At 43.2% G+C, this 27,489-nt stretch overlaps 1 protein-coding gene across 1 annotated transcript in view; it reads right to left on the minus strand.

Annotated features, from left to right (window-relative positions):
* The window catches only part of LOC310854144 (interleukin-1 receptor accessory protein-like 1), a gene marked incomplete at its 3' end in the record, with an annotated part of 690,918 nt that overhangs the window by 620,039 nt on the left and 43,390 nt on the right, over positions 1-27,489 (minus strand). The window contains exon 2 of the mRNA XM_083758663.1: positions 13,745-13,845. Within this exon, the coding sequence (XP_083614789.1) occupies positions 13,745-13,832 (88 nt within the window). The 5' untranslated portion in view covers positions 13,833-13,845. The remainder of the gene's footprint in view (positions 1-13,744; positions 13,846-27,489) is intronic.

Genomic DNA, 27,489 nt, shown 5'->3' on the forward strand with positions numbered 1-27,489 from the left:
GACAACAACGGCTTAGGGGGGGGAGAGTATATCGAGTATATCGTCTGCTATAGTGTGTATAGCAGTGGTAACACTATTATAATGCAATTTACCACAATCTGGAGAATCTGATCGTTTATACCATTCAAGTGGTATGAAAGTCGATCAGAAATTATAGTATAATGTCGTTTTGAAGCTTTTGTGACGGGGCTAAACATTTCTCCCCTTCCTCCACACACACACACGCAGCACACAGGGACAGTTTTGACCGGATCGGGGCACCTCTAGTTGTGCGATCAGGTTTTTTTCTCCAACTATAGCATTTTGCCGTAATGGGTGGGGGGGAGGGGGGAGTAATATACATAGAGCTGTTATTTCCCATGGCATTTGTATGCATCCTCGGGGGTACAGTCGTATTAACCCATTCTGACCCGAGATCAGATTCATACGAGGTTTCCACTGCGGACACACACTGGTCTGATTAACCCATTCTGACCTGAGATCAGATTCTAAAAAGAATTCAGTCGTTCTTCGATTTTTCAAAAAATAGCAGACCTACAAGCTTATAGATCTGCTATTTTTCAATAGCTAAAGCATAACATGATGCTGACGCCAAAATGGGTTCCCGTTCAGAATGGGATAAAAGATGGCCAAATACACGCCAGCCATCTCTGTGTCTTCCAGGACTCGGCCTATCGCACCCCGCTGACCAACTTCTGTGCCCGTCAGCGTTTACCAGAGTTATTCATCCTCAGTTGTTGTTTTTTTCCCGGCTGTCTGTGGACAGGGGTACTGTGCACAACACATACTGTATATAAATGCACAGAGAGTGTGTGTGTGCGTGCGTGCGCGCGTGCGCGTTCCCCTACATATTTCGAGAACCTTCCGACTTATTGACTTCAAACTTGGCATCTCTATTGCAGAGGAGCTGAGGGAGTGATGTACAGACTGAGTGGTACTGTACAGAGGAGCTGAGGGAGTGATGTACAGAGTGATGTACAGAGTGGTACTGTACAGAGGAGCTGAGGGAGTCCAGAATAATATCAATATCTCAATATCCGTTTTTTATGACGATTTGAATTTTGTTGTTATTTTTCATGTCATGATTATGAATTGAAAACCCAGGACCTGACTTTTTTCGGTGATTTTTTTGGAAGTGTGTTTGACTGTACCCTGTACTGGTTACATTTCTGTTTGACTGTACCCTGTACTGATTACATTTCTGTCTGACTGTACCCTGTACTGGTTACATTTCTGTCTGACTGTACCCTGTACTGGTTACATTTCTGTCTGACTGTACCCTGTACTGATTACATTTCTGTTTGACTGTACCCTGTACTGATTACATTTCTGTCTGACTGTACCCTGTACTGATTACATTTCTGTCTGACTGTACCCTGTACTGATTACATTTCTGTCTGACTGTACCCTGTACTGATTACATTTCTGTCTGACTGCACCCTGTACTGATTACATTTCTGTCTGACTGTACCCTGTACTGAATACATTTCTGTCTGACTGTACCCTGTACTGATTACATTACTGTCTGACTGTACCCTGTACTGATTACATTTCTGTCTGACTGTACCCTGTACTGATTACATTTATGTTTGACTGTACCCTGTACTGATTACATTTCTGTCTGACTGTACCCTGTACTGATTACATTTCTGTCTGACTGCACCCTGTACTGATTACATTTCTGTCTGACTGTACCCTGTACTGATTACATTTCTGTCTGACTGTACCCTGTACTGATTACATTTCTGTCTGACTGTACCCTGTACTGATTACATTTCTGTCTGACTGTACCCTGTACTGATTACATTTCTGTCTGACTGTACCCTGTACTGATTACATTTCTGTCTGACTGTACCCTGTACTGATTACATTTCTGTTTGACTGTACCCTGTACTGATTACATTTCTGTCTGACTGCACCCTGTACTGATTACATTTCTGTCTGACTGTACCCTGTACTGATTACATTTCTGTCTGACTGTACCCTGTACTGATTACATTACTGTCTGACTGTACCCTGTACTGATTACATTTCTGTCTGACTGTACCCTGTACTGATTACATTTATGTTTGACTGTACCCTGTACTGATTACATTTCTGTCTGACTGTACCCTGTACTGATTACATTTCTGTCTGACTGTACCCTGTACTGATTACATTTCTGTCTGACTGTACCCTGTACTGATTACATTTCTGTCTGACTGTACCCTGTACTGATTACATTTCTGTCTGACTGTACCCTGTACTGATTACATTTCTGTCTGACTGTACCCTGTACTGATTACATTTCTGTTTGACTGTACCCTGTACTGATTACATTCTGTTTACTGTACCCTGTACTGATTACATTTCTGTCTGACTGTACCCTGTACTGATTACATTTCTGTTTGACTGTACCCTGTACTGATTACATTTCTGTCTGACTGTACCCTGTACTGATTACATTTCTGTTTGACTGTACCCTGTACTGGTTACATTTCTGTCTGACTGTACCCTGTACTGAATACATTACTGTTTGACTGTACCCTGTACTGATTACATTTCTGTTTGACTGTACCCTGTACTGATTACATTTCTGTCTGACTGTACCCTGTACTGATTACATTTCTGTTTGACTGTACCCTGTACTGATTACATTTCTGTCTGACTGTACCCTGTACTGATTACATTTCTGTTTGACTGTACCCTGTACTGGTTACATTTCTGTCTGACTGTACCCTGTACTGAATACATTTCTGTTTGACTGTACCCTGTACTGATTACATTTCTGTTTGACTGTACCCTGTACTGATTACATTTCTGTCTGACTGTACCCTGTACTGATTACATTACTGTCTGACTGTACCCTGTACTGATTACATTTCTGTCTGACTGTACCCTGTACTGATTACATTTATGTCTGACTGTACCCTGTACTGATTACATTTCTGTCTGACTGTACCCTGTACTGATTACATTTCTGTCTGACTGTACCCTGTACTGATTACATTACTGTCTGACTGTACCCTGTACTGATTACATTTCTGTCTGACTGTACCCTGTACTGATTACATTTCTGTCTGACTGTACCCTGTACTGATTACATTACTGTCTGACTGTACCCTGTACTGATTACATTTCTGTCTGACTGTACCCTGTACTGATTATATTTCTGCCAATAAAGTATTCAATCAATCAATCAATCCCTGTGTGTCGGTGTGTCCTTTATGCCCATATATACATCCCTAATGTATCATACTGTAGTCTAACAGGTAAAACCCTGCCAGTTTAGACATCCGTTATCTTTGGAAAAGAAATAATCTTGAAAGTGTGAGAACTACCGATTTAGAGGGAATTTGTAGATTTGGCCTCAGGTCTTAATGGGCGAATCATCAAGTAAAAATGACATAATCTGGGGTCGTCAGTTGTCACATATATAATCGTCTAATTGCAATTATTTGAGATGATCGCAATGATGCTTAATAATCGTCATAATCGTTTCCATGTTGAAAGATGTTCATACATAACCCATTCTGACCGGGCACCCATTTTGGTGTCAGCATCATGTTATGCTTTAGCTATTTAAAAATAGCAGATCTACAAGCTCATATCGCGCCACCGAGTGGCGCGATACGAGCTTGTAGGTCTGCTATTTTTGAAAAATCGAAGAGCGACTGACATTTTTAGAATCTGATCTCAGGTCAGAATGGGTTCATCAGACCAGTGTGTGTCCGGCGGAAACCTCGTATGAATCTGATCTCAGGTCAGAATGGGATAAAGAGAGCTGAAATAGCAGATCTACAAGCTTGGAACGCGTTTCTAAAGTATCAAATTTATATAAATGAAATTCATTGGTATATATTTCAGTTGTTTTTTTCTTATGTGCCCCATGCACATTTTGAGCGGTGCCTGCGTAACCACTCCTGTCTATGCAGCTATGCGTGTCTGTCCCAAACAGAGGCCAGGGAGGAGGGCTTGTACAGTACAGTATGAGTAGTACAGTACGGGTATATTACAGTATACAGTATGAGGAGTACAGTACGTATGGTTGTACCGCTCAGTTCACATGGGTGTGATTTATTTTATTGCAAAGCCTAAATGTGATTTCTATTCGTAATGTTCCAATTTTCAATTATTTGCGTGACAATTAAAACCCATGCTGGGCGGGAACCCCTTTTGGTGTTTAAAGCATCGTGTTATGCTTTAGCTAATGAAAAGATAGCAGATCTACAAGCTCATATCGCGGCACCGAGTCCCGCTATTGTTTTGAAAAATCGTGAAAATGTATAGTGCAAATCTTTGGATATGTATTCTTTCAGAGCCAACGTCTTTTATCTCAAATCATTGCTTCTGGGGGGGTTCCTGGAACAACCTATTTTAAGATGGGGGTCGGCAGCCGATTACATATATTTATCTTTGGGGGTCCTTGACATGCAAATGTTTGAGAACGACTGACATACGTAGAAACATGGGTTTTTCAGAAAACTGGTCTAAATGGGTTAACCCATTCTGGGCGTTGGGAACCCATTTTGGTGTTAGCACTATGTTATGCTTTAGCTATTGAAAAATAGCAGATCTACAAGCTCATAGCGCGGCACCGAGTGGCGCACTACAAGCTTGTAGATCTGCTATTTTTGAAAAATCGAAGAACGACTGACATTTTTTTTAGAATCTGATCTCAGGTCAGAATGGGTTAATCAGACCAGTGTGTGTCCAGTGGAAACCTCGTATGAATCTGATCTCAGGTCAGAATGGGTTAACCATCAACTGTATAACCATGACATCCATCCCTAACATGTTTGTGACAGCCCTATATACCACTACCGACACCGACAGGTGGAACTTTATTAGAGCAAAGATGAACAATATCTGGCCAAGCAGGCACTGTCTGCGATCAATGGAAACCATGGAAACGCTTGTTCTGTGTCCTCTCTCCCCATACAATATGACTTTAGAGCAGAGCCTTTAACCCATTCTGAACGGGCACCCATTTTGGTGTCAGCATCATGTTATGCTTTAGCTATTTAAAAATAGCAGATCTACAAGCTCATATCGCGCCACCGAGTGGCGCTATGAGCTTGTAGATCTGCTATTTTTGAAAAATCGAAGAACGACTGACATAGAAACATAGCTTTTTCAGAAAACTGTCATTTTCAAACAGACATTTTTAGAATCTGATCTCAGGTCAGAATGGGTTAGAGGCCCCTACTGCCGGTAATCCCACGCGTACTGTGAAAGTTATTGCTTCTGGAAAGTCTTAACACACACACACACACACACACACACACACACACACACACACACACACACACACACACACACACACACACACACACACACACACACACACACACACACACACACACACACACACACACACACACACACACACACACACACACACGGCCTGTGCAAAGGCGTGACAAATGTATCTCCTCGCGGTGGTTGAAAAAGCAACACAGCGGTGGAGAGTAAATTAGTGCATTAATTTTACTCAAGTAATGTACTTTAACCAAGTACAAATTTGCAGCACTTCGGCGGCACTTATTTTTCCATTTAGTTCATTTACTTTAAGTTACTCAAAGGGCAACTTCACCCCTTTTGCAACCATCATAATCGCAAGATCATACTTTTTAATGATGTTTGGGACACAAAGTGTCTGTGGTGTCATGGACACTGGTCTCACTTCCTTCTTGGACTACATGTTGTCTCAGTAAAGACAGCGCTCCCCCCATCCACAAGGTGGGGTGAGTGCAGCAAAGCATTATGGTAATTGTAGTAATCCAGCAGTGAGACCATGCAGTGTACATGACATCACATCACAGACACTTTGAAATACTACAATATCTAAAAACACATAATTATTACCCATGCACATAAAACCCCCAGGAAAGTGTTTCTTGCCTCCCAAACATCATTAAAATAGCAGATCTACAAGCTCATAGCGCTGAATTATTTTTAGAATCTGATCTCAGGTCAGAATGGGTTAATCAGACCAGTGTGTGTCCAGTGGAAACCTCGTATGAATCTGATCTCAGGTCAGAATGGGTTCAAATACATCTGTTCCACTAAATCTCAAGAAGCTAAATATTGTACTTTTTACCTACAATTATTTGGCATGCTTTTAGTTACTACTTTGCAGATACAGATTACGAATACAAAACATGCATGCATTAACCATTTAAAGGAGAATTCCATGCTAGAATGCTTTCTTATCTTTCTTACCTTTCTTTGTAGTTGTTACGTCCCCACTAAAGAGGTCCAGGTGTTTTTTTGTGCAAAAGCTCCTTATTGGCTATTATTTCCCTACCATAAGCCCTCAATGAATTGCATTGCATTGAATGGGGCTATGGGGTGTTATGCTAGTTCGCTTATTTCCATCGAAAGAAGTAGTAAAGTGTGCCGCTTGGGATATTATTTACATTATGAAGAGAGGATATATACAAATAAATATAATTTTTGAGCGATGGAAATAAGCAAATTAGCACAACACCCCATAGCCCCATTCAATTCCCATTAAATTCAATGCAATTCATTTAGGGCTTATGGTAGGGGAAATAGCCAATAAGGAGCTTTTGCACAAAATAACACCTGGACCTCTTTGGTGGGGACGTAACAACTACAAAGAAAGGTAAGAAAGCCTTTTAGTATGGAATTCTCCTTTAAGCCCTATTTCAATTTAATTCCTGTATGTGTGTTGTAGTAGTAGTTTAACTAAGTAAAACAAATACCTTGAGAACTTCTTCCACCACTGCTCTTGAGACAAAAAACAAACGACCAAAAAAAGAAAGAAACCGTGCAAAAAGCCTGACAAATGTACTGTATCTATTCTCGGTGTCTGAAAGCAAAACCATGTTGGTGCAACTGGGGGTTTTGTTTCTGTTGGAGTTCACCGGTAGACAAGCATAGGCACAGGCTACCAGGGGGATATTTGTCACACTCAAAGCATTTTCCAATGGTCTATGTTACCATTTTTATTCAGGCAGGAGTGGACAACCAGGGGATTTAATTGCATCTCACTCCACCTTGGAAAAAATGTTTCCAAAGGTGCACAGGGGAAGTGGCCCGAAAGGCACAGTATTTCGGATGGTTAAATATCCCCCAGTATGAAAGCACAATATAGATAGCTGAGGAGAGATGGGTTTTCAGTGTTGCCACATGTCCGCTTCTTATAAGCGACGTTGGGCTTTGTTTTTCTGTGAAGTCGCTTGTAAATATTGGTAGTTTGTGTGCAGTTGCTTATTTGGGCTTCATTACTAATGTCGGGTTATACCAGTTACATTTTCAAATTGTTTTAACCCATTCTGAACGGGAACCCATTTTTGGTGTTAGCATCATGTTATGCTTTAGCTATTGAACCAGCAGAACCAGAAGTCTCACGAGATGAGACTTCCCTTTAACCCCTAATTGCTACGCAAGTGCCGTAGAATGGCTGGTCACTCACTGCTCCTAGTAGGGTCAATGCAGAGGACACATTGTGTGCAAATATACGAAAGAACACCAAGGACTACCACTACTACTAAATCATAGAGAAAGAACCTCAAAATAACGTATTTTGTGTCGTTTGTGTTTAATTGCAGATCGACGCATATAGGTCGAATGTGGCACTTCTTTTGAGCTTGTTTACATAGACTCGGTTGCTTATCTCTCGCTCTATCAAACTGGCAACACTGATTGACGGTACACTCGCATAAAGTGATGTCTATCTCTGCAGCCCTTTGAAATGAAAGGTGATTCAAGTTGCTCATTATGGTTGCATCACACATCACAGGAGCATGTACTCTACTGTATATAGCACGCATGCACACACGTGTACACGATGTTTGATGGTGCTATACTGTACGACGGAGGAGAATCCCCCTTTGTGAATTACAATTCTGGCTTTGATCTTTGCTTAGCCCATTCTGAACGGGAACTCATTTTGGTGTTAGCATCATGTTATGCTTTAGCTATTTAAAAATAGCAGATCTACAAGCTCATAGCGCGCCACCGAGTGGCGCGCTACGAGCTTGTAGGTCTGCTATTTTTGAAACATCGAAGAACGACATGACATTTTTAGAATCTGATCTCAGGTCAGAATGGGTTCATCAGACCAGTGTGTGTCCAGTGGAAACCTCGTATGAATCTGATCTCAGGTCAGAATGGGTTAGATGGGGAGGGGGGATTCATAGCCTGTCACAAAGCCACTTTTTGGACCCCCTGGGGCATCACGTAGCGGACGTGCCCTATTTATTTATTGATGTCAGTCATTTGGAATTTTGTCGCACCTGCTGATGGGACAGGGCAGATGAAAAAAAATAAATCCGTCACATTTTGCATTTGTTTCGTTAATTTCCATTGAGATCATGACGATTGCAATGTGATTCTATGTTTTGATGTCTGGTGGAGAGCAGTGGCTCTGAAAGGGGGATCTCAGGGACCCCCCCCTCGGGTTCCTTGGAGGGGTTTCTCAAACATTGTGACAATAGCCCAACTACAAGCTCACAATGTCTTGCAGTGAGAGCTGGTAGACAGTTAAGCCAATTTCACAATATCTGTGGATCAACAGAGTCAAACTAAATGCATTGAGCCTCACGCGGCAGTAAGTTCCTAACATTCCCTCTTACATTTCTTCCTAAGTGAATTCCTAAGAGAAGTCGAGTCGGATTCATGAAACGTTGTTAAATAGGCAGAATTGTTCGTAAGCATATTCTTATGATGATAAATCCCAATCCTCGTAACCGGAAGGGGTGTGCCAGTTCATCCAAATTATCATAGGTAGACAACCTCATCTATCCTAAATAGCATCCAAAAAAGAAAAATACATCGCATAGGATGCACCTGGGACGTATCCTCAGTGATGTATCCTGAGGTCATCGGGGACCCAACATCATACCCCTCACTTAGGTGACCCAGCCGGGGGTGATCAAGTCCCGTATATGTCCCAGTATAGCTACCCTCGATCAGTCCCATTTAGGGAAAGACCAGGGCCACACAAATCCGATGCTCCGGAACTGGGAGTGAGAGGAACAGGCGCGTGGACAGACTAGGGGCCCTGTGGGTTGACTCCTGTCCGGGGGCCCCTCCTACGTCTCACCAGGTCCACTCCTGCTCTCACCAGGTCCAGGACCAGTCTCAGGAGTGGTGGATTCTCAACCCGCAAATGGTTCTGGCATGGTGGTGCTGCAAGGCTCCGCTTGTGGCTTGAATGTCCCTCCTATAAAGGCCTCACCGTGGCTAATTACCATAGGGAACCGCCCCACCAATCCCCCATCTAATTAATGTGTAGATTATTAGGCGCCGGGAGGTTGAGAAAATGTGAGAATCCTTGCTTTAATACAGCCAACGCTCGAGCTTGCGGCTGAATAGCACTGGTTTCCATGTGGCTTTGCGATATCAAATCCTCCTTGTAATGACTGCATTAGCATCCCCTAAATGTGATGTGCTGTATTAAGCAAAAAGAAGAACTAGAAGGGGAAAAAAAGCGGACGTACATAATTATTCTGCCCGCCCAACCGTTCAGGCAATATCAGCATTCTTAGCAAACAAAGTGGGGACCCTCGGTCGGAGGACAAATGGATACAGTCGCCTATACACATGCATTGTTACGGATTAGTGTGACAGATATGCTGGCGTGCACGGTATGTGTTCCTTGCTGTTTCTTTTCCTGTGGCGTACAAGTGCAGGCGAAGCATATTACTCAAGATGGGTGTTCCTAATGCAATCATCTACAGATAATGGTGGAGCGCATGTGCGATGATGCATGCGGAAGGCGCCGCAGCGTATGCATGTTGTGCGTGCGTGCGTGTGCGTGCGTGTGTGTAGGAAGATGGATGGAGATACGTTGTGTGTATTCATGGTCCCTGAGAGAGCAGTTCCTATGATCATTTAACTTCCCTTTAATGGATGAATGGAAGAGGAAGGATTGTCTAGTTTGATTTGCAAAGACAATTAAAAAAGACAAATGGATTCTATTCTGTGATTACGGTCATTAGTAAACAAAACATTTTTGTGCAGCTTAAAAAAAAAACAATACTTAAAATGTGCTTGTACTGGCTGTGGCAATTCTTAATTGACTAGGTGATGAATGTATTTTTATAAATCCCTACGGTTCAATGTAATGAATCATATGTAAAGAAAGTTAAAAAAGATAAAATAAAAAAAGACAGAGGCGACACTGCAGATTAGGTGATTAAATAGCCATAATAAACCATAAATAAATCATACAAAATAACAGGGCAACAACACATCACGATTTTTTTAAAACCATGACACAAATAACAACACAACTTTCCTCTTGTGAAATTACGCATGAAAGGCACAATCAACCCCTCCCCCCCCCCCCCCCTCCTCATCCCACTCCCCAAGGGCACCCCCCCGACGCGCTGAAACATTGCTTCTTTTAATTCAATCAATCTGAAGGAGACAAGTGGGTAGTCGCTCTGCGGCCACGGCTCGCGTTCAGCCCTTCCATTCGTCATATAGTGCTCTGACGTCGCGTGACTTTTAGCCCATTCTGACCGGGCACTCATTTTGGTGTTAGCATCATGTCGTGCTTTAGCTATTGAAAAATAGCAGATCTACAAGCTCGTAGCGCGCCACCGAGTGGTGCGCTACGAGCTTGTAGGTCTGCTATTTTTGAAAAATCGAAGAGCGACTGACATTTTTTAGACTCCGATCTCGGGTCAGAGTGGGTTCATCAGACCAGCGTGTGTCCACAGTGGAAACCTCGTATGAATCTGATCTCGGGTCAGAATGGGCTAATGAAGCCAATGGGATCTTATAGAGAGAGCGGCGGGAGGTGGGGTGGGTGGCTAACGGACAAGGGGCCTGGTGCTTTCCGAATATATACGGCGGTGCTCGTTTATCAGCGGACGCGTTTCGAATCCTTGCCCCGGGCGATGGGCTCATTCGCAGAGCCCATCCTATAGAGAAAAAGCCCTGTGGGGAATTCTGCTGGGGGGGAAAAAAAAGCAAAGAGAGCCCCTTTTGATGAGCCTGTAGGTCCAGCCGTGCACCTGGCTCTAATATGCATGGGTAAAAAAATAAAATAAAAACATAAAAAGGACCAATAACACCAGCAACTCCTGGAAAAGAAAAGGAGAGAAACAGACTTTCAAAAGCCTTCATCTTTGTTCCATTGAATGTACCCCCACAGTCCTTCATCCATCGGCACTGCTGGATGTTTGAAAAGAGGAAAAATAGGCTAATTGGAGCCTAAATGCAAACACTTTTGAGAACTTCACATGTCCTGCCGTTGGCGATCCAGCAGATTGTCAGTGCGTTATCAGAAACGGAACATTGTGTCAGTTAGAAAGGGGGGGGGGCATTTGCCACGGTTCTATTAACCCATTCTGACCTGAGATCAGATTCATACGAGGTTTCCACTGGACACACACTGGTCTGATTAACCCATTCTGACCTGAGATCAGATTCTAAAAATGTCAGTCGTTCTTCGATTATTCAAAAAGAGCAGACCTACAAGCTCGTATCGCGCCACTCGGTGGCGCGATATGAGCTTGTAGATCTGCTATTTTTCAATAGCTAAAGCACGACATGATGCCAACACCAAAATGGGTGCCCGGTCAGAATGGGTTAAGATTTCCTGAATAGATTAGAGTTCCTCTGCTGGACACTTATTTTCAATAGCAATGGAATTATAGCGAGGCTAATTTGTGAATAAAACATGCAGGGGGAAACATGCATTTTCAGAAAACGTTCAGGAAAAAGATCAGGAAAGCATGAAGAGTCGGTCTGTATAGGCAGTTGGTTTCTGCCATGGTGGCTATACTAGTTTACCATTTCACTAAGGCGTGATCGTTTAGCGAGAATGGAGTTCAAAAGGGCCGTTCAAAAGTCACGACAGTTAAATATATCGGAAAGTGATACGAGACTGAGCAGAGGAATGAATACGGAAAGATTATTCAAAAGACCAGTAAACCGCTGGCTTCTGAGCAGCTTACAGTAGACAGAGGACCGGAGACTCGGAGCTGAACTTCCTAGAATGTGTCCATTCTTTAACCCATTCTGAACGGGCACCCATTTTGGTGTCAGCATCATGTCGTGCTTTAGCTATTGAAAAATAGCAGATCTACAAGCTCATATCACGCCACCGAGTGGCGCGATACGAGCTTGTAGGTCTGCTATTTTTGAAAAATCGAAGAACGACTGACATTTTTTTTGAATCTGATCTCAGGTCAGAATGGGTTCATCAGACCAGTGTGTGTCCGGCGGAAAACCTCGTATGAATCTGATCTCAGGTCAGAATGGGTTAATGCGACTAATAGGGACATCTCAAGGGTAAACCGACTGCCACGGCATTGTGATAATCCATCCACGAAGGATTGCCGACAGGATTAAATCGCCGCAACTGATAGGCAAACAAAAAACCGGCGTACTCCAACAGTGACCCCTAGCTGCCTTGATCATTAGCAGAGTCACAAATCGAATGACCCAAGCATTTTCTATACGCTCTCAATCCAGACCTTGAAAAAAGGGGGGGGAAAGGAACAGCGCCGCTTTGGGTTTTCACGGTACAGCGATCCAAAGCGAAAACGTGACATTCCTACCCTATAGTACCCAGGAACAAATCCTCGATACTCAAGGTCGTGCTGCGGGAGATCAAAATGTATTTACACGTATAGGACTGAATTCAACCGAGGCTCTTAAAGAATGTGCACCGTTACTGCACAACCAAAAATCCAAAGCCGGGGCCATTTTTCTCTTTTCATTTCGGGCGGTTCGGATGACAAAATATGCCTCACGGCGTTAAAGCACATTATGTGGAAACTGGAAACACATTCTCTCCCCCAACTCATAAACAACAAAAAGGCAGACGTGAAGATGAAAGGTAACCGTTTTGCATTGTTTTTCCACGTTCAGGGTAGTTGCGACCAATCATGCTGAGTAATGACGGAACGCAGACGTGAAAGGGGGGAGTAGGTTACCAAACCCATTACTTGTACCTTTTGTGGTAAAAAGCGCTCAAACTTTCTTCTTTTCCTGCCTTGATCTCCTATAACACCCCACGTGGGGGTGGGGGTGCTCTCTGTAATCCGGTGCCGTTTACTTTGGGCCATTCATCACTGAAATAAAACATGTTATCGACTATTGAACCAACTGATTTCCCTCTTTACAGCATGTAGTAAAAATCTTTTCTGTGTGTTTTTATATCAAATGTCCATAAAAACGCATTATTTATTTATTAAAACGAAAACGTGCTGCGTGATGACGTGTAGAGATACACATCGATAAAAGCCAATAACAATGAAGCTCGCCCGTTTAATTCCCCATATTTGCGCGTCCATCCAGCACAGCTGCTACTGATTGAAGTAATCCTCCGTTTTTAATTTCCATTCCAGATAACATCCAGGCAGTGTATTACTCGCTTTCAACTTAATCATCACGCTAGAATATGTATCTGAAAACATTATAGGGTAGAAATAAGCCACGTAACAGTAAACTGGTACAGCTGGCCGACCATCTGATTTATAAACAAACAACACCACGCTGTTGCGCATAGCATTAGCCACCGTCCCTAGCTACCGTCCCATCGCTTGAAGGGATGCGACGCTCTGATTGGTTCAGAAACTTCAGACCGATGTTTCATGTTGAAACACCATTTTCATGTTGTTCACCATTTCCGTTTCCCTACACCTTTAAAGGCCATCCAATAAGGAACAAGTGGTGAGAAAGTGATGGGGGGGAAAAAGGCACAACTAGCACAGCGACTGAATATAGACCGGCTTTGGTAAAAAAAACAGAAAAAAAAGCAGCAGAGACCTACCTGAACCTCTCTTTGACACCACCTTCATGCAGTGGAGCACGGCGGCATGCAGCAGCTGCAGCAGCAGGAGAGCGACGGGAGCTTTCATGTTTCCACCAGTCCTACGCGAGAGAGAGAGAGAGAGAGAAAAGTTTCAGGGCTTCATGTTCGTATGTGTGTGTGTGTGTGTGTGTGTGTGTGTGTGTGTGTGTGTGTGTGTGTGTGTGTGTGTGTGTGTGTGTGTGTGTCAGTGTCTCTGTCTGAAGCGAACCACTCATGCGGTCGGCCGACCGGGAAAGGGGATCAAATGAATAATTACAGTGTAAACGGGTCGCGGGTGATGAGCGGAGGTTTCGGTTTTATTGTGCCGTCTGGTCACAGGCTCAAACGTTTAAACTCAATGATACGTGTTGGAAAGCCAACAGAAAGTGATACTTTATTAACGCGGAGGCAAATGCCAGAGTTCAGGTTCACTCACGGCATACTTTTCAGGATTCACATGCAAACGTATCGCAGCAGATCTACAAGCTCGACATGCTATACTTTTGATGCGCTCGTCGTGCAGACGCTGTGGTGTGATCAAGTAGGGCATTCATTAACCCATTCTGACCTGAGATCAGATTCATACGAGGTTTCCACTAGGACACACACTGGTCTGATTAACCCATTCTGACCTGAGATCAGATTCTAAAAAAATGTCAGTCGTTCTTCGATTTTTCAAAAAATAGCAGACCTACAAGCTCGTATCGCGCCACTCGGTGGCGCGATATGAGCTTGTAGATCTGCTATTTTTCAACAGCTAAAGCATAACATGATGCTGACACCAAAATGGGTGCCCGTTCAGAATGGGTTAAGTGAAGAAAACACTTTTTTTTACATGCAAGCCTAAATATCAGACTGAATAGTGTGTGTGTCAGAGGAAATTGTGGTGAAGTGGTACTATAACAATCTATTTCTATAGCCTATACATAGTAGTGCGGAAACTGGAAAGTATGGTCTGCAAAGCTCTACAAAAACACAGCTCTACAAAAACACGGTGCAGAAACAGAACCAACCAAGGACAGAGTCGTGTCTTCACCGTCACCGGCCTGTCCATTCAGTTGAACCCATTAAGACCAGATTCTACAAAATGTCTTCTAAATACCGACATGTTTCCATATCAGTGGTCCTCAAAGGTTTTCATGTCACGGATGCCCAAAATGATCTGTATTTGGCTCTCCCCCCCCCCCCCCCCATTCGCTGTGAAAGAATACATATTCAAAATAGCTGATCTACAAGCTCATAGCACAGCAGAGTGCTGCACTATGAGCTTGTAGATCTGCTACTTTTTATTAGCCGCAAAGTTGAATTAAAAGTGGGTTAAAAGCTAGTGACAAAGATGGTCTTAACCCATTCTGACCGGGCAACCATTTTGGTGTCAGCATCATGTCGTGCTTTAGCTATTGAAAAATAGCAGATCTACAAGCTCATATCGCGCCACCGAGTGGCGCGATACGAGCTTGTAGGTCTGCTATTTTTTGAAAAATCGAAGAACGACTGACATTTTTAGAATCTGATCTCAGGTCAGAATGGGTTCATCAGACCAGTGTGTGTCCAGTGGAAACCTCGTATGAATCTGATCTCAGGTCAGAATGGGTTAATGGGTAAAATATGCATACAAATGAGTTAAATAATGCATTACACTGACTACTGACCCACTGTCAGGCAGAAACCTCTCATCTCCATCATTCTAACTTGGGTTTTTTTTCACACTACAGCGTCACACAAAAGTAGTAGATCCACACGTTTGAAACGAGGCGCGAGGCGACACGTTTTGAGCTTGTAGATCGGCTATACTTTTGCCTTTGAATCCTGAAAGGTTATAGTTTTGGACAATAATAGGTTTCCACCCGGCAATAATGTAACAGTATGTGGTCAAGACACTTATGTGTTTAGCCTATTATGGACCTGGTCAGCAGCACCAAATGTCATATGCTATAGCTACATGTGTAATTGGGGGAGTTTGTGTTCACTGCCTGACCCAAGTTTTCAATTGCATATTCATTTCAGGTTGATACACAAACAATAGCGTGGTTGAAACATTACATACCATGTATTGATTAACGACTAACAGGACATACAAAGGCAGGAACACAGCATAACAAGAACTATAATCTGGCAAGGGAACGCTGAACACAGGGAGGTTTAAATACACAAGACTAACTAGACACAGGTGCAACAGAACTACAATCAACACCTCATTGGCTGAGACTTAGACAGGACACAATGCAATAAAAGTACACAGTTCAGTGACACCACATGACTGCTGTGCTCCTTTTATAGGGAGGGGACTGTGATAGGAACGTACCAGTTGACAGGGGAGTTTGAACAGTCAGAGTTAGACAAGCTCTAGACTGTCATGCTTGATTTAGGCATGTCAATTTATTGTTTTCCTTTTTTTTTAATTACCTTTTTTGTGAAACTACTAGCACTAGACACCTTCCTTGCAAGAAGAAAAATAAATCGGCATTCATCTTTGGTTGTCTATTCTGTACACCTAGCTCTCATCAAAATGAACTGAAAATACATTGAGGCAAAGGCTGTATTACAAATATGCACTGGCCAAGACGGCCAAGACGAGTATTAGACAAAAAAAAAGGCTACTGACTGTCAGATACAAAATACAATAAAACGAAATAAATACTATAACATTGAAAAGAACACAAATAAGATGAACTGTGAACTGTGTCAAAGCAGATGCAGCTATTCGTAAGCATGTCCATTCACCATCCTTTAATTAAAAAAAGAAAGAATAACAAAAGTTTTGGATTGCAGGTCATTCCAGGCCCAATGTCAAAATCTCTCTGGCCCCAGCCCTGTCCACACACTCCAGAGTTTATCTATATTTGTCTTTCTGAAAAAAAGGGAAAAAAAAGGAAGATTGTATAGTTAGGGAAGATAGTTAGTTAGTTCAGTGACCATGGGGCTGTGTTCACGTCCACTGGAAATAACAAAGCTCGAAGGCAAAGCTCTCTGTCTACCGAGCAATCTTCGTTCCTACTCTCACCTATGGTCATGAAGTGTGGGTCTTGACCGAAAGAATAAGGTCACGAATACAAGCGGACGAAATTAGTTTTCAACGGGTGGCTGGCATCTCCCTTAGCCCTCTAAGACCCAGCGTTGCTTTATAGCAAAAGGTTATATTTTAATTAATTACTTTTTTTTCTGTTCTTTTTTCACCTAAACGTCATCAGTGATGTTCATTGCAATGCCATTTCAATGCCATTGGTCATGATATTTGCATATAAATACCCCCCACAGAGGCTGAAATTCACACAAATTAAAAGTTTCTGGACTCAATTTAGATTTTTTTTTAACCTATGACTTTTGACCTTTAACCCTAATAAAAGTAAGTAAAATAATTGTAATATATGTTTTTTTGTGATCATTAGAATGTCTAGAACATGTTTTATTCACTATTGTGAAAGATATCCCCCAAATGTAAATTATGAATGTATTATATTATTATATAATTATTATATAATTTTATTAATTTTTAACATATTTTTTGTCTTAGTCCTAGTAGTACAAAGTAGTAGTAAGGTTGAAATCATTTTTTTGCAAGTAGAAATTAATGTGGGTCTTAGAGGGTTAGAGATAGAGTGAGAAGTTCAGTCACGTGAGAGAGACTCGGAGTAGAGTCGCTGCTTCTTCGCCTGGAAAGGAGCCAGCTTAGGGTGGTTCGGGCATCTCGGGCGTCTCCCTAGGGAGGTCCTCTGGGAGGAGACCCCCGGGGCAGACCAAGGCGCAGTTGGAGGAAACACATCGACTCACTGGCCTTGGAACATCTCGGGCTCCCCCCAGGAGGAAGTCACTAATGTTGCTCTGGAGAGGGAAGTCTGGAGCTCTCTGGTGGAGCTGTTGCCCCCGCGACCCGACTACGGATAAGCGGTTGAAGATGGATGGATGGAACCTGCTTCCGGTCTCCTAAAACGGTGGCCACCTACCACACCAGAGATGGCATGTCTTTCTTTCTTTTTTGGCCTTGGCCCAGAGCCAGGCCCCTGTACCGTTCTTCCTGTTTTTATCCCTGACACACGCCACAGTGGCCGCAAGTGGCGTCCAAGAACATGTGGCACGACTCGAGAGTTGACTTTGAAGAAGTGGCATAGTGTGAACAGGAAGGGAGAGAAGATGCCAGCATATACCCGTCAGGCCCCCAGTCTTATGCCCGATGTTTGGTTGTATGCAGGTGTCGTGCAGCAGAAATAGACACTCTGCAGTGCAAGCTCGTAGATCCGCATGAAGTATGACTCAGGCTTAAAGGAATATTTCACATTCAAACTATGGTCTACGTCTATATGGTCATTTAAACGCATTATAGGTGGGAACCCCTTTTTGTAACCTATACCCTTCAGGACGGGAACCCATTTTGGTACAGTATATATGTACAGTATATATAGCAACATAAATGTTTTGTCATTTTTAAATATACTACTTGAAGACTTTCAGAAAACTTCGGCCTCAGTCCTAAATGGGTTAATGTCTACTCTGGCTTCTGTTTGATTCAGTATTTTAGATATTTGAAATTAATTTGATCAGACGTGCCCAATCCTATACAAACCCATAGTAGCGTCAAACACCATGATAGAATAATCAAAAACGCCCGTCCTTGGTTCTCATGACTGATATTGTGTGATATCCATGTTCCAAAAAAGATATAATATAATATAGAAAATAAGTGAAACCAAGGACGTGTGTTTTAATTGAAGTTACAATAGATTTGAAGTTACAATAGATTTGTATAGGGAGGGGTAGCACATCTGCTAAATTTAATATAAGGAACGCTCCTGCTGGAACGCTCCTGCTAAAATGCTCGCACACTGAGCGCTCCAATGTGATGCTTTTTTCAATTGTACAACAATTATCTGTGACGTTTCAAGCACAAGGCCCTTCTTCAGACTCAGTCAGACTCAAACTAGCGGATTCGAATGGCAAATGGTGCAATTATATAGCGCCTTTATCCAAGGCGCTTTACAGAGAGATTGTGCATTACATTCACCCCGTTCACACACACATTCATACACCGATGCCGGAGGAAACCAAGCAAGGCACCAACCTGCACATCGGGAGCAATTAGGGGTTCAAAGTCTTGCTCAAGGACACTTCGACACCAACTCTGGGGGAGCCCGGGTTTGAACTGGGAACCTTGCAAAAATGCCATCCGGGTGACTCTACCCCTGAGCCACTGCCGCCCCCCCAATGCCATCAATGGTCGTCGCTCAGCACCTGCCCCGAACTTGGGTCGGGGATGTGCATGTCGTAGGTGCTCTCTTTTCCTGATAAAATGAATATCAAATGTTGAATCGATAAACTTAAAAACTGCCTGGGCTGTTCACAAAAAAAACAGAGGAGACCTAAACATGAAAGTGAAATTTCCCTGAAACTCCAATCCATCACCACCCTGCAACCCTATACACACTGTGGTCAAGCAGTCAGATAGATCCAGTCAGTATAATCCAGGCCACCGGGCCCATCCATCCACCTGCATCTCCGTTAGCCTTTTCTCCCAGCAGGGGGGACCGTATGATGTACAGGAGGGTACAGGAGAAATCAAAGGACCTGATCCTCAGAGAGAGAGAGAGAGAGAGAGAGAGAGAGAGAGAGAGAGAGAGAGAGAGAGAGAGAGAGAGAGAGAGAGAATAGGCCTGGTGGTGAGAGCGTGTGGAGGATGGATGGCGTCATCCGCTCCTTATCTGCGGAAGGCGGAACTCGCAGGAAGTATAGAGAGCACGTTAGTTCAACCTGGAGGTTTTTTAGGAGAAGACGGCAGGGCGTTCGTTCCAACATGGGCCGTGTGTTTTACTCAACTAAAGATTACAGTTTGGTTTCGTCGACTGAAATGTGCCTTGGCGGCGGGCCTTGATGCCTGATAATAGCAGATCTACAAGCTCACAACCCGTCACGCTGCAACGCGTTGTGTGAGCTTGCAGATCTGCAACCAAGCATACAATGACAATTTCTGTTGACAATTATTGTCAGTATATTTAGTCTTAGTTTTAGTCATAGCTTTGTTTTTATTACATTTTAGTGAAAAAAGGTAATCGATTTTAAATCAACACTGGTGAGAATGTCATGGTTACAGTGCAGGGGCGACCCCCCGTTCGTAGATGTATAAACCTGAGGGCTGGTCTGGTGGGGCGTCCACAAAATGAGGTCGAACTACAGATGTCAATTAGTCAAGTCAGTGTCAATTATCTAATGTAGTCCTGACAGGGGGGAGTTTCCCTGGTTGGACGTATAGCGCGTGGAAGGAACACGTTATTCCAACCACTTCCTTTCCCCTCCATCAGGCGCCCCGGCTGTCCAGGGGGAGGCAGTATAGAGACCAGGATTACTGCATGTTTCTTTGTGAGGGTATACCTATCCTATAGGCCAGGGGGGACACAGGGAGAACATGCAAAACATCTGTTTTCTTTGTCGTTGCTGTTGCCCGGTCAACACAGGCAGCAGCGTACTCAGCACTCCCGCTCGCGTCTCCCAAAAAACACCACGACGCCACCGATCGATTGGCCAATTCAATCAGGAGCCCCCTCTGTGCTCAGGGCCTCGCTTAACCCATTCTGACCGGGGGCACCCATTTTGGCGTCGGCATCATGTCGTTAGCTTTAGCTATTTAAAAATAGCAGATCTACAAGCTCATATCGCGCCACTCGGTGGCGCGATATGAGCTTGTAGATCTGCTATTTTTTTTTAAATCGAAGAACGACTGACATTTTTATAATTTGATCTCAGGTCAGAATGGAGTTAATCAGACCGGTGTGTGTCCCAGTGGAAACATCGTATGAATCTGATCTCAAGTCAGAATGGGTTAATGAAGCAGCAGGGAAAACAACTAAATAAGCTCTCATCTCGCACAGCGGGCCCTTTCGCCGGTTATGTCAATAACAGAGTGTCATTCACGCAGGTGCACCACGCGATGCTCATAGAGGGAATGCAGAGTGCTCTTATCGCATGAGGGACTTCCGTCAAAAGAAAAAGGTTAGGCAACTATCACAACTTTTATTATGATGTCAAACAAGTTTGCGTAAACCCCAGTGTCCCTATATTCTGAAGTGAACATTCAGCAAATATACAAGCTCAGAAGAACACATCGCAACAACAACACAACGCGTTCTGAGCTCGTTATAGATCGGCTGTATTTCCGAAAAGATATTTTGATGTAGTGGGAGAAAAGGATAAGGGACCAAACTATGGACCCCCTGGGCGTCCATGGCTGTCGCACACAAACCTCTTATGTCCATATTTGAGCTTTTAATTTTTTTTTTTTGTAAATGTATGCCCTACTTGATCATACCACAGCGTCACCCAAAAGCATCGAAAGTATCAAATGCAGCTTGTAGATCTGCAACTTTTGATACCTGAAAAGCAACAGTTTTGGACACCCGACGGAGACAATATGGGGTTTATAATGACCAGAGCCGGATTAACACCCCAGGGGGACCCTGGGCACAAGCTCCTTCATTCTGGCCCAAGAGTCGAGAACGGGTGTTTCCATGGAGCTAAACAACAAAAAAGTGGCCCTTTCATGCTCTGGAAACAGGCCCAGAGTGAAGCATATGGTAGATCCGGGCCTGGTAATAGCCAAATGTTAACTTAACCCATTCTGACCTGAGATCAGATTCATACGAGGTTTCCACTGGACACACACTGGTCTGATTAAGCCAGCATTAAAAGGAAAAGGGTTTTGACTCGTATCCAAATACTTTCCCTTACCGGCAGCAGGACTCCTTAACTCATTGACCGCCACCAAAACCTCCGGTGCGACCGCCACCACAGACCAGTGCTTTCACTTGGAAAAATTAAACAGGTTAGCGAGAATCGGCTATATAGTTTATGTGATCATCGTCCATTTAAGAGTCTTTAAAAATGTTCTAAAACATTCCTACGTGGTTTTGGCTCTCACAGGCTCCGAGTGGTTTAAGTCATACATGGACAAAATACATGAGCAAAATGTTGAGGGCAAGACTTTTTATTTTCCCCAGCAGGTGACAGACAGCACTTTGCCCTGATGAGTTCATTCCCTTGCCCTGCAGCCACCCCGCTGACCTGAGATCAGATTCATACGAGGTTTCCCACTGGACAACACACTGGTCTGATCAACCCATTCTGACCTGAGATCAGATTCTAAAAAAATGTCAGTCGTTTTTCGATTTTTCAAAAAATAGCAGATCTACAAGCTCGTAGCGCGCCACTCGGTGGCGCGCTATGAGCTTGTAGATCTGCTATTTTTCAATAGCTAAAGCACGACATGATGCCAAAACCAAAATGGGTTCCCGTTCAGAATGGGTTAGTCTACAGACCCCCATTTAATGGCAATTTCCAATGTAGGTCTTTAGCAAAATGTTCTTATTGAAAGGGGGCTCTTACAACACGAGCAAGATGAGAGTGAATGGCATGAGCACTGGTCAACAAACGACGGGGTAAAAAATAAAGGTGCGCAAAGAGTTTGGACAGTATAAGCACACATACTGCTAGACGTTTTCAGAGAAACGGGGAACGAGTCTGCAGTCACGACTGAGGAGGCAAGGTCATTGTTGAGCTCACGTTGATGAGATGGAGATGTTGACGAGATGGAGGTCAGCCTGGCTATAATGGCTAATGCTTTTTTAGTTTATGTCAGCAGCAATGACCTAGAGCAGTGGTTTTCGACCTTTTTTCATATCAAGGCCCGGTATTTATTCAGCATTTGAGCCTTGCAGACCCAAACAACTAGAACTACATACTTAGGTTACTTTCCACCACTGCCAACAAGCCACAGAGGCGCAAATAAGTTCCATGGTGAGTGGCCAAAACCAAAAGGACTTATTGTATACTGTAACATCAGCTCTTGTTCGCTCCAACCAATGGCACCCACTAGGAGCGAAAACACTACATGCCTCCATGTGGGAAAAATCTTATCTTTTTAATTAGTTTCCCATGTTGAGTTTGCGAGGCTTGCAACAATCCGCACTCTAGAAAAAGTGCCACTCGGTCGCGTTTGCTTCTTTCATTTGAAGCGATGTCGCCGCTGCCAGAAACAACTGAATCAACCGTTTGTGCTCGTATATAGGATCACCACGGCTCTCTCATAGATTTCCTCCCCAGATTGCTACACGTCAAAGGAGGGAGGGGGGGGGGGGTTAAAAATGTGCTCTCGCGATACGGCTACGGTCGGTGTAAATCTGCTCGATGCTCGAGTATTTCTGCTTATTATTACGCTGTGCAAATACCCCTTCTTCAGTGAGATACCATGGAACAAAAAACACATGCGTGTGTGTGTGTGTGTGTGTGTGTGTGTGTGTGTGTGTGTGTGTGTGTGTGTGTGTGTGGGCTATTTTCAGCTTCAGAGTTAAAACTAAAAAAAAGGGGAAAAAGGCATCTAAAATGTTCATGTCCTCACAAGTATAGTGGTACAAACCTGTACGTGCGTGCGTGCGTGCGTGCGTCTGTGCATGCATGCCTGTGTGGGCACACAATGTGCACGCGTGCGTGTTTGAGATATACCTTTCTTGCATTCAAATGGACTTCCCATTGTTGAAACACGCTCGTGTGACCCTTGTGACTTAATTATCTGTTCCCTAGTACGTCTTTGATGCATGACCTAACTGAAGGATGTGATGTATAGTTACAGCATTGGCTATGCCTCAACAATCGCAAACTAATCAGGCTATGGGATCAGTAAAGCACTTCAGGACCAATTGCGTAAAATATCTCTATTTCACCTACTACTGTTAGTGTATACTAGCACCAGGGACCTTCTAGTGTTCTACCACTGTTCTTGTGCACTTCTTCTTGTTCTTGTTCTTGTTCATAGTTCTTCTAGTGTCTACCACTGTTAGTGTATACTAGCTTCTAGCTGTGAGGCGACTGCAGCACTATACCGACTGCGCCTGCACCGACCGCGCACCAACCAACGAAAACACTTCCTGGTGACATTTTAGTCAACAGCACTTTGTTGTAATTTTTTTTTTGAAAAATCGAAGAACGACATTTTTTTTAATCTGATCTCAGGTCAGAATGGGTTCATCAGACCAGTGTGTGTCCCAGTGGAAACGTCGTATGAATCTGATCTCAGGTCAGAATGGCTTAATGTGGAGTAAAAACTGAAAATAGACTATAGGGTAGAGCCGTGGAGGACTCTTCCCCAGACCAAATCCATTTTTTGTAGATAAAGCTATTTTCAGATAATTATCCTTTCATAAAAGTGATGCTAGCGGGTTGAAGTGGTTAATGTAAAAAAATAAAACTTCCAGACAAAGATTTGGCGACCCCCCCCTGTAGTAACTCTGGGGACCCCTCTAGGGGTCCCGGACCCCCTGTTGAAGACCCTTGGTCTAGGGGTTAAGTGCTTAGTTAAGGAGGCTTGTCTCGTCTTGTTTTCTACTCTTTCCAGTGAATATTTATAGTGCGAAGATATTTGATCGTGTATATACCCAATTATTTCAGTCAACCAACCAACATATTCTCAGCCTGCTATAGCTTTGAATTATACATTGTCGCCGTCGGGGCAGAAAGCTCGTATCTCCATGTTATCTAAACTTTTCATGTGCTTTCTGTAAATTAACGGCAGCTATACTTTGTCGTACAAGAATGCCGTGCTAAAGAAGCGAATAAAAATAGCAGATCTATAAATCTATCGGTCTGTGGGTTTTTTTAAATAAATATTTAACCAATGAAATGGAATTAACTGGAGCTTGTGACTAAATAATATTAGTTTTTCCACTGGAACACGGTTTGCACGCACGCGCGCACACACGCACACACACACACACACACACACACACACACAAAGGACACCAAATGTACACTGTAATAAGCTGCACCCTCTCACAGGTTCATATCTCACAGGAATTACGAACCACCAATTATTTGTGGTGGGATTATAGCCCCCTCGTCATAAAGCTGGCAATCCCCCATTGATGGGGGTGAGGAGGGGGAGACGATACACAGCACGCTGCAATACAGTGGTCCTCAAAGTGGGGTACATCTGTTATTTTTAAGCATTAAAAAAAAATAAAAACACAAATCTTCTATTTCTGTAGCTGGCACAAAACATTCTCAGACGGTGGTCCGTGGTCCAAATCTATATTAATTGTGGGGGGTCCTTGTTGAGAGAACCACTGCTTTAACCCATTCTAACCGGGCACCCATTTTGGTGTTGGCATCATGTCATGCTTTAACTATTTAAAAATAGCAGATCTACAAGCTCATATCGCGCCACCGAGTGGCGCGATACGAGCTTGTAGGTCTGCTATTTTTGAAAAGAATCGAAGAACGACTGACATTTTCTAGAATCTGATCTCAGGTCAGAATGGGTTCATCAGGACCAGTGTGTGTCCAGTGGAAAACCTCGTATAGAATCTGATCTCAGGTCAGAATGGGTTAATGTGCTATAGATAGACAGACTTTTTGGAGGAGGCGCCCCTGGGCATTGCAGGACTCGACGTCATGCAGTGATCCGGCCCTGCTGCTTCCAAAAAGAACTGATCCAGAAGAGAGAGGAGAAAAGAAAAACAAAAGGAAAACAAAACTCAATCAATGGAGTTTTTCAAGAGGACAGCTTGTCCAAAAGGTGTCGTCAGGTGGCTCTCATCTAGCCCCCTAATTGTTTTCTCCCCGGTCGGTGTATAGCCCATTCTGAACGGGCACCCATTTTGGTGTTGGCATCATGTTATGCTTTAGCTATTGAAAAATAGCAGATCTACAAGCTCATATCGCGCCACCGAGTGGCGCGATACGAGCTTGTAGGTCTGCTATTTTTTGAAAAATCGAAGAACGACTGACATTTTTAGAATCTGATCTCAGGTCAGAATGGGTTAATCAGACCAGTGTGTGTCCAGTGGAAACCTCGTATGAATCTGATCTCAGGTCAGAATGGGATAGCCTCTCCTGTCCCCCCTGCCCTATAGCGCTATAGCACTGATGGTGTTTACACATCACCGGACTCCAGTGAAATTCAATTACTTATCCGGAGCTTTGAGAAATAAAATGGGGGCATTGTCTCAACACCACCAGGGGCCTCCCGGAGGAGTCATCCCAGAGGAATGCGTCAGCCCTCTCTCTCTCTCTCTCTCTGTGTTTTTCTCCCTGTTTCTCTCACACACGTTTTTCGACAATCAAGGTTTTTCAGGCTTTTTTACTGCATTACTATACTTGCTTGCCAGGTGGTGATGGCCGATGCTGATTTATACATAATTCCGGTGTCATTCCCACTCTCTCTCTCTCTCTCTCTCTCTCTGTCTCTCTCCCCCCCCCCCTCATATCTCAACCACCTCTTCAATCCCACTTCTCCCGCCATCATATCTCCAGCAGGAAAATAATATTTTACTGGCATACGGTCTTCTCACAACGATCCATCCACTCCACTCCATACTGAATTATTCCATCAGATTATCTAATAACACTATGTGCTGGGTGATGACTTCAAATCAATATCACCATTAGTTTACTTAAGAAAATTGTAGATAGGCTATTTTCACACGCCACCACAGTGCAACAAAGTATATACTACATACAGAGATGACTCAATCAATTTCGGCGATAAAAATAAAAAATAAAATACAATTCGAATTCATCATGTGAATATGTTTATATAAGAATTGCCCCGGCCAGGACAAAGTGCTTTTACATGGATAAGAAAACAATTAAATTATTCAATTTACGTACAGGATTTCAGTGACTCCCTGGGATCCTTAATTTATCCCCAGCTAAATCATTGATAGTTTGGAACTTGGATCTGCAACTCTGAGTGTATAAGTGTACAAATGGTACCTCCAACTTCAGTGTACGTAATGGTCCATTGTGCAAATTGGGATCCCATAAATTCATAATCAAATGAAAACCACGTCAAATGGTGGTCCGTGGCTTAATGCGTATCAAACTGGGGGGTTCGTGGAATTAAAAAACGGTTGAGAAGCACCGCTACTACATAAACGCCTGGTTAGAGTGTGTTAACCCATTCTGACCTGAGATCAGATTCTAAAAATGTCAGTCGCTCTTCGATTCTTCAAAAATAGCAGACCTACAAGCTCGTATCGCGCCACTCGGTGGCGCGATATGAGCTTGTAGGTCTGCTATTTTTCAATAGCTAAAGCATAACATGATGCCGACACCAAAATGGGTGCCCGGTCAGAATGGGTTAAACCCGGGGGAAGCGGCTCATTTCCATTTCATAGCCTCAATCAAAACAAACCGGGCATTATTTACGGATGAATGGTTTGAACAACTTCCAAATAGGTTGTTTTGCATGTACAGTACCAGGGTCATTCTGCTCCTCATTTGTAACGTATAGCCTGCAGGCTTGGATCCAACACCCATAACCAACATCCTCTCTTAGTTTGTGATCACTGTGGTTGTCATACCCCCCCCACCACCCCACCCTCCCCTCCATGTATTTGACCTTGGACCCTCAGTTTACTGTATCAACAAGCAATCTACAGTCTGTAAAGTACACTAGAACTATAGCACTAGAAGGGAGAGTTATTATACAGCACTGTAGCACTACTGTATGCCCCATTTAAATAAGAATATATATATATATATATATATATATATATATATATATATATATATATATATATATATATATATATATATATACACACACACACACACACACACACACACAGGTATATATATATATATATATACACACATACAGTATATACAGTATATATATATATATATTATAAACATATATATATATATATATATATATATATATATATATATATCTACAACTGGGT

Source organism: Protomyctophum parallelum (assembly GCF_964188405.1).
Source record: "Protomyctophum parallelum genome assembly, chromosome: 23".
NCBI classification, from domain to species: domain Eukaryota; kingdom Metazoa; phylum Chordata; class Actinopteri; order Myctophiformes; family Myctophidae; genus Protomyctophum; species Protomyctophum parallelum.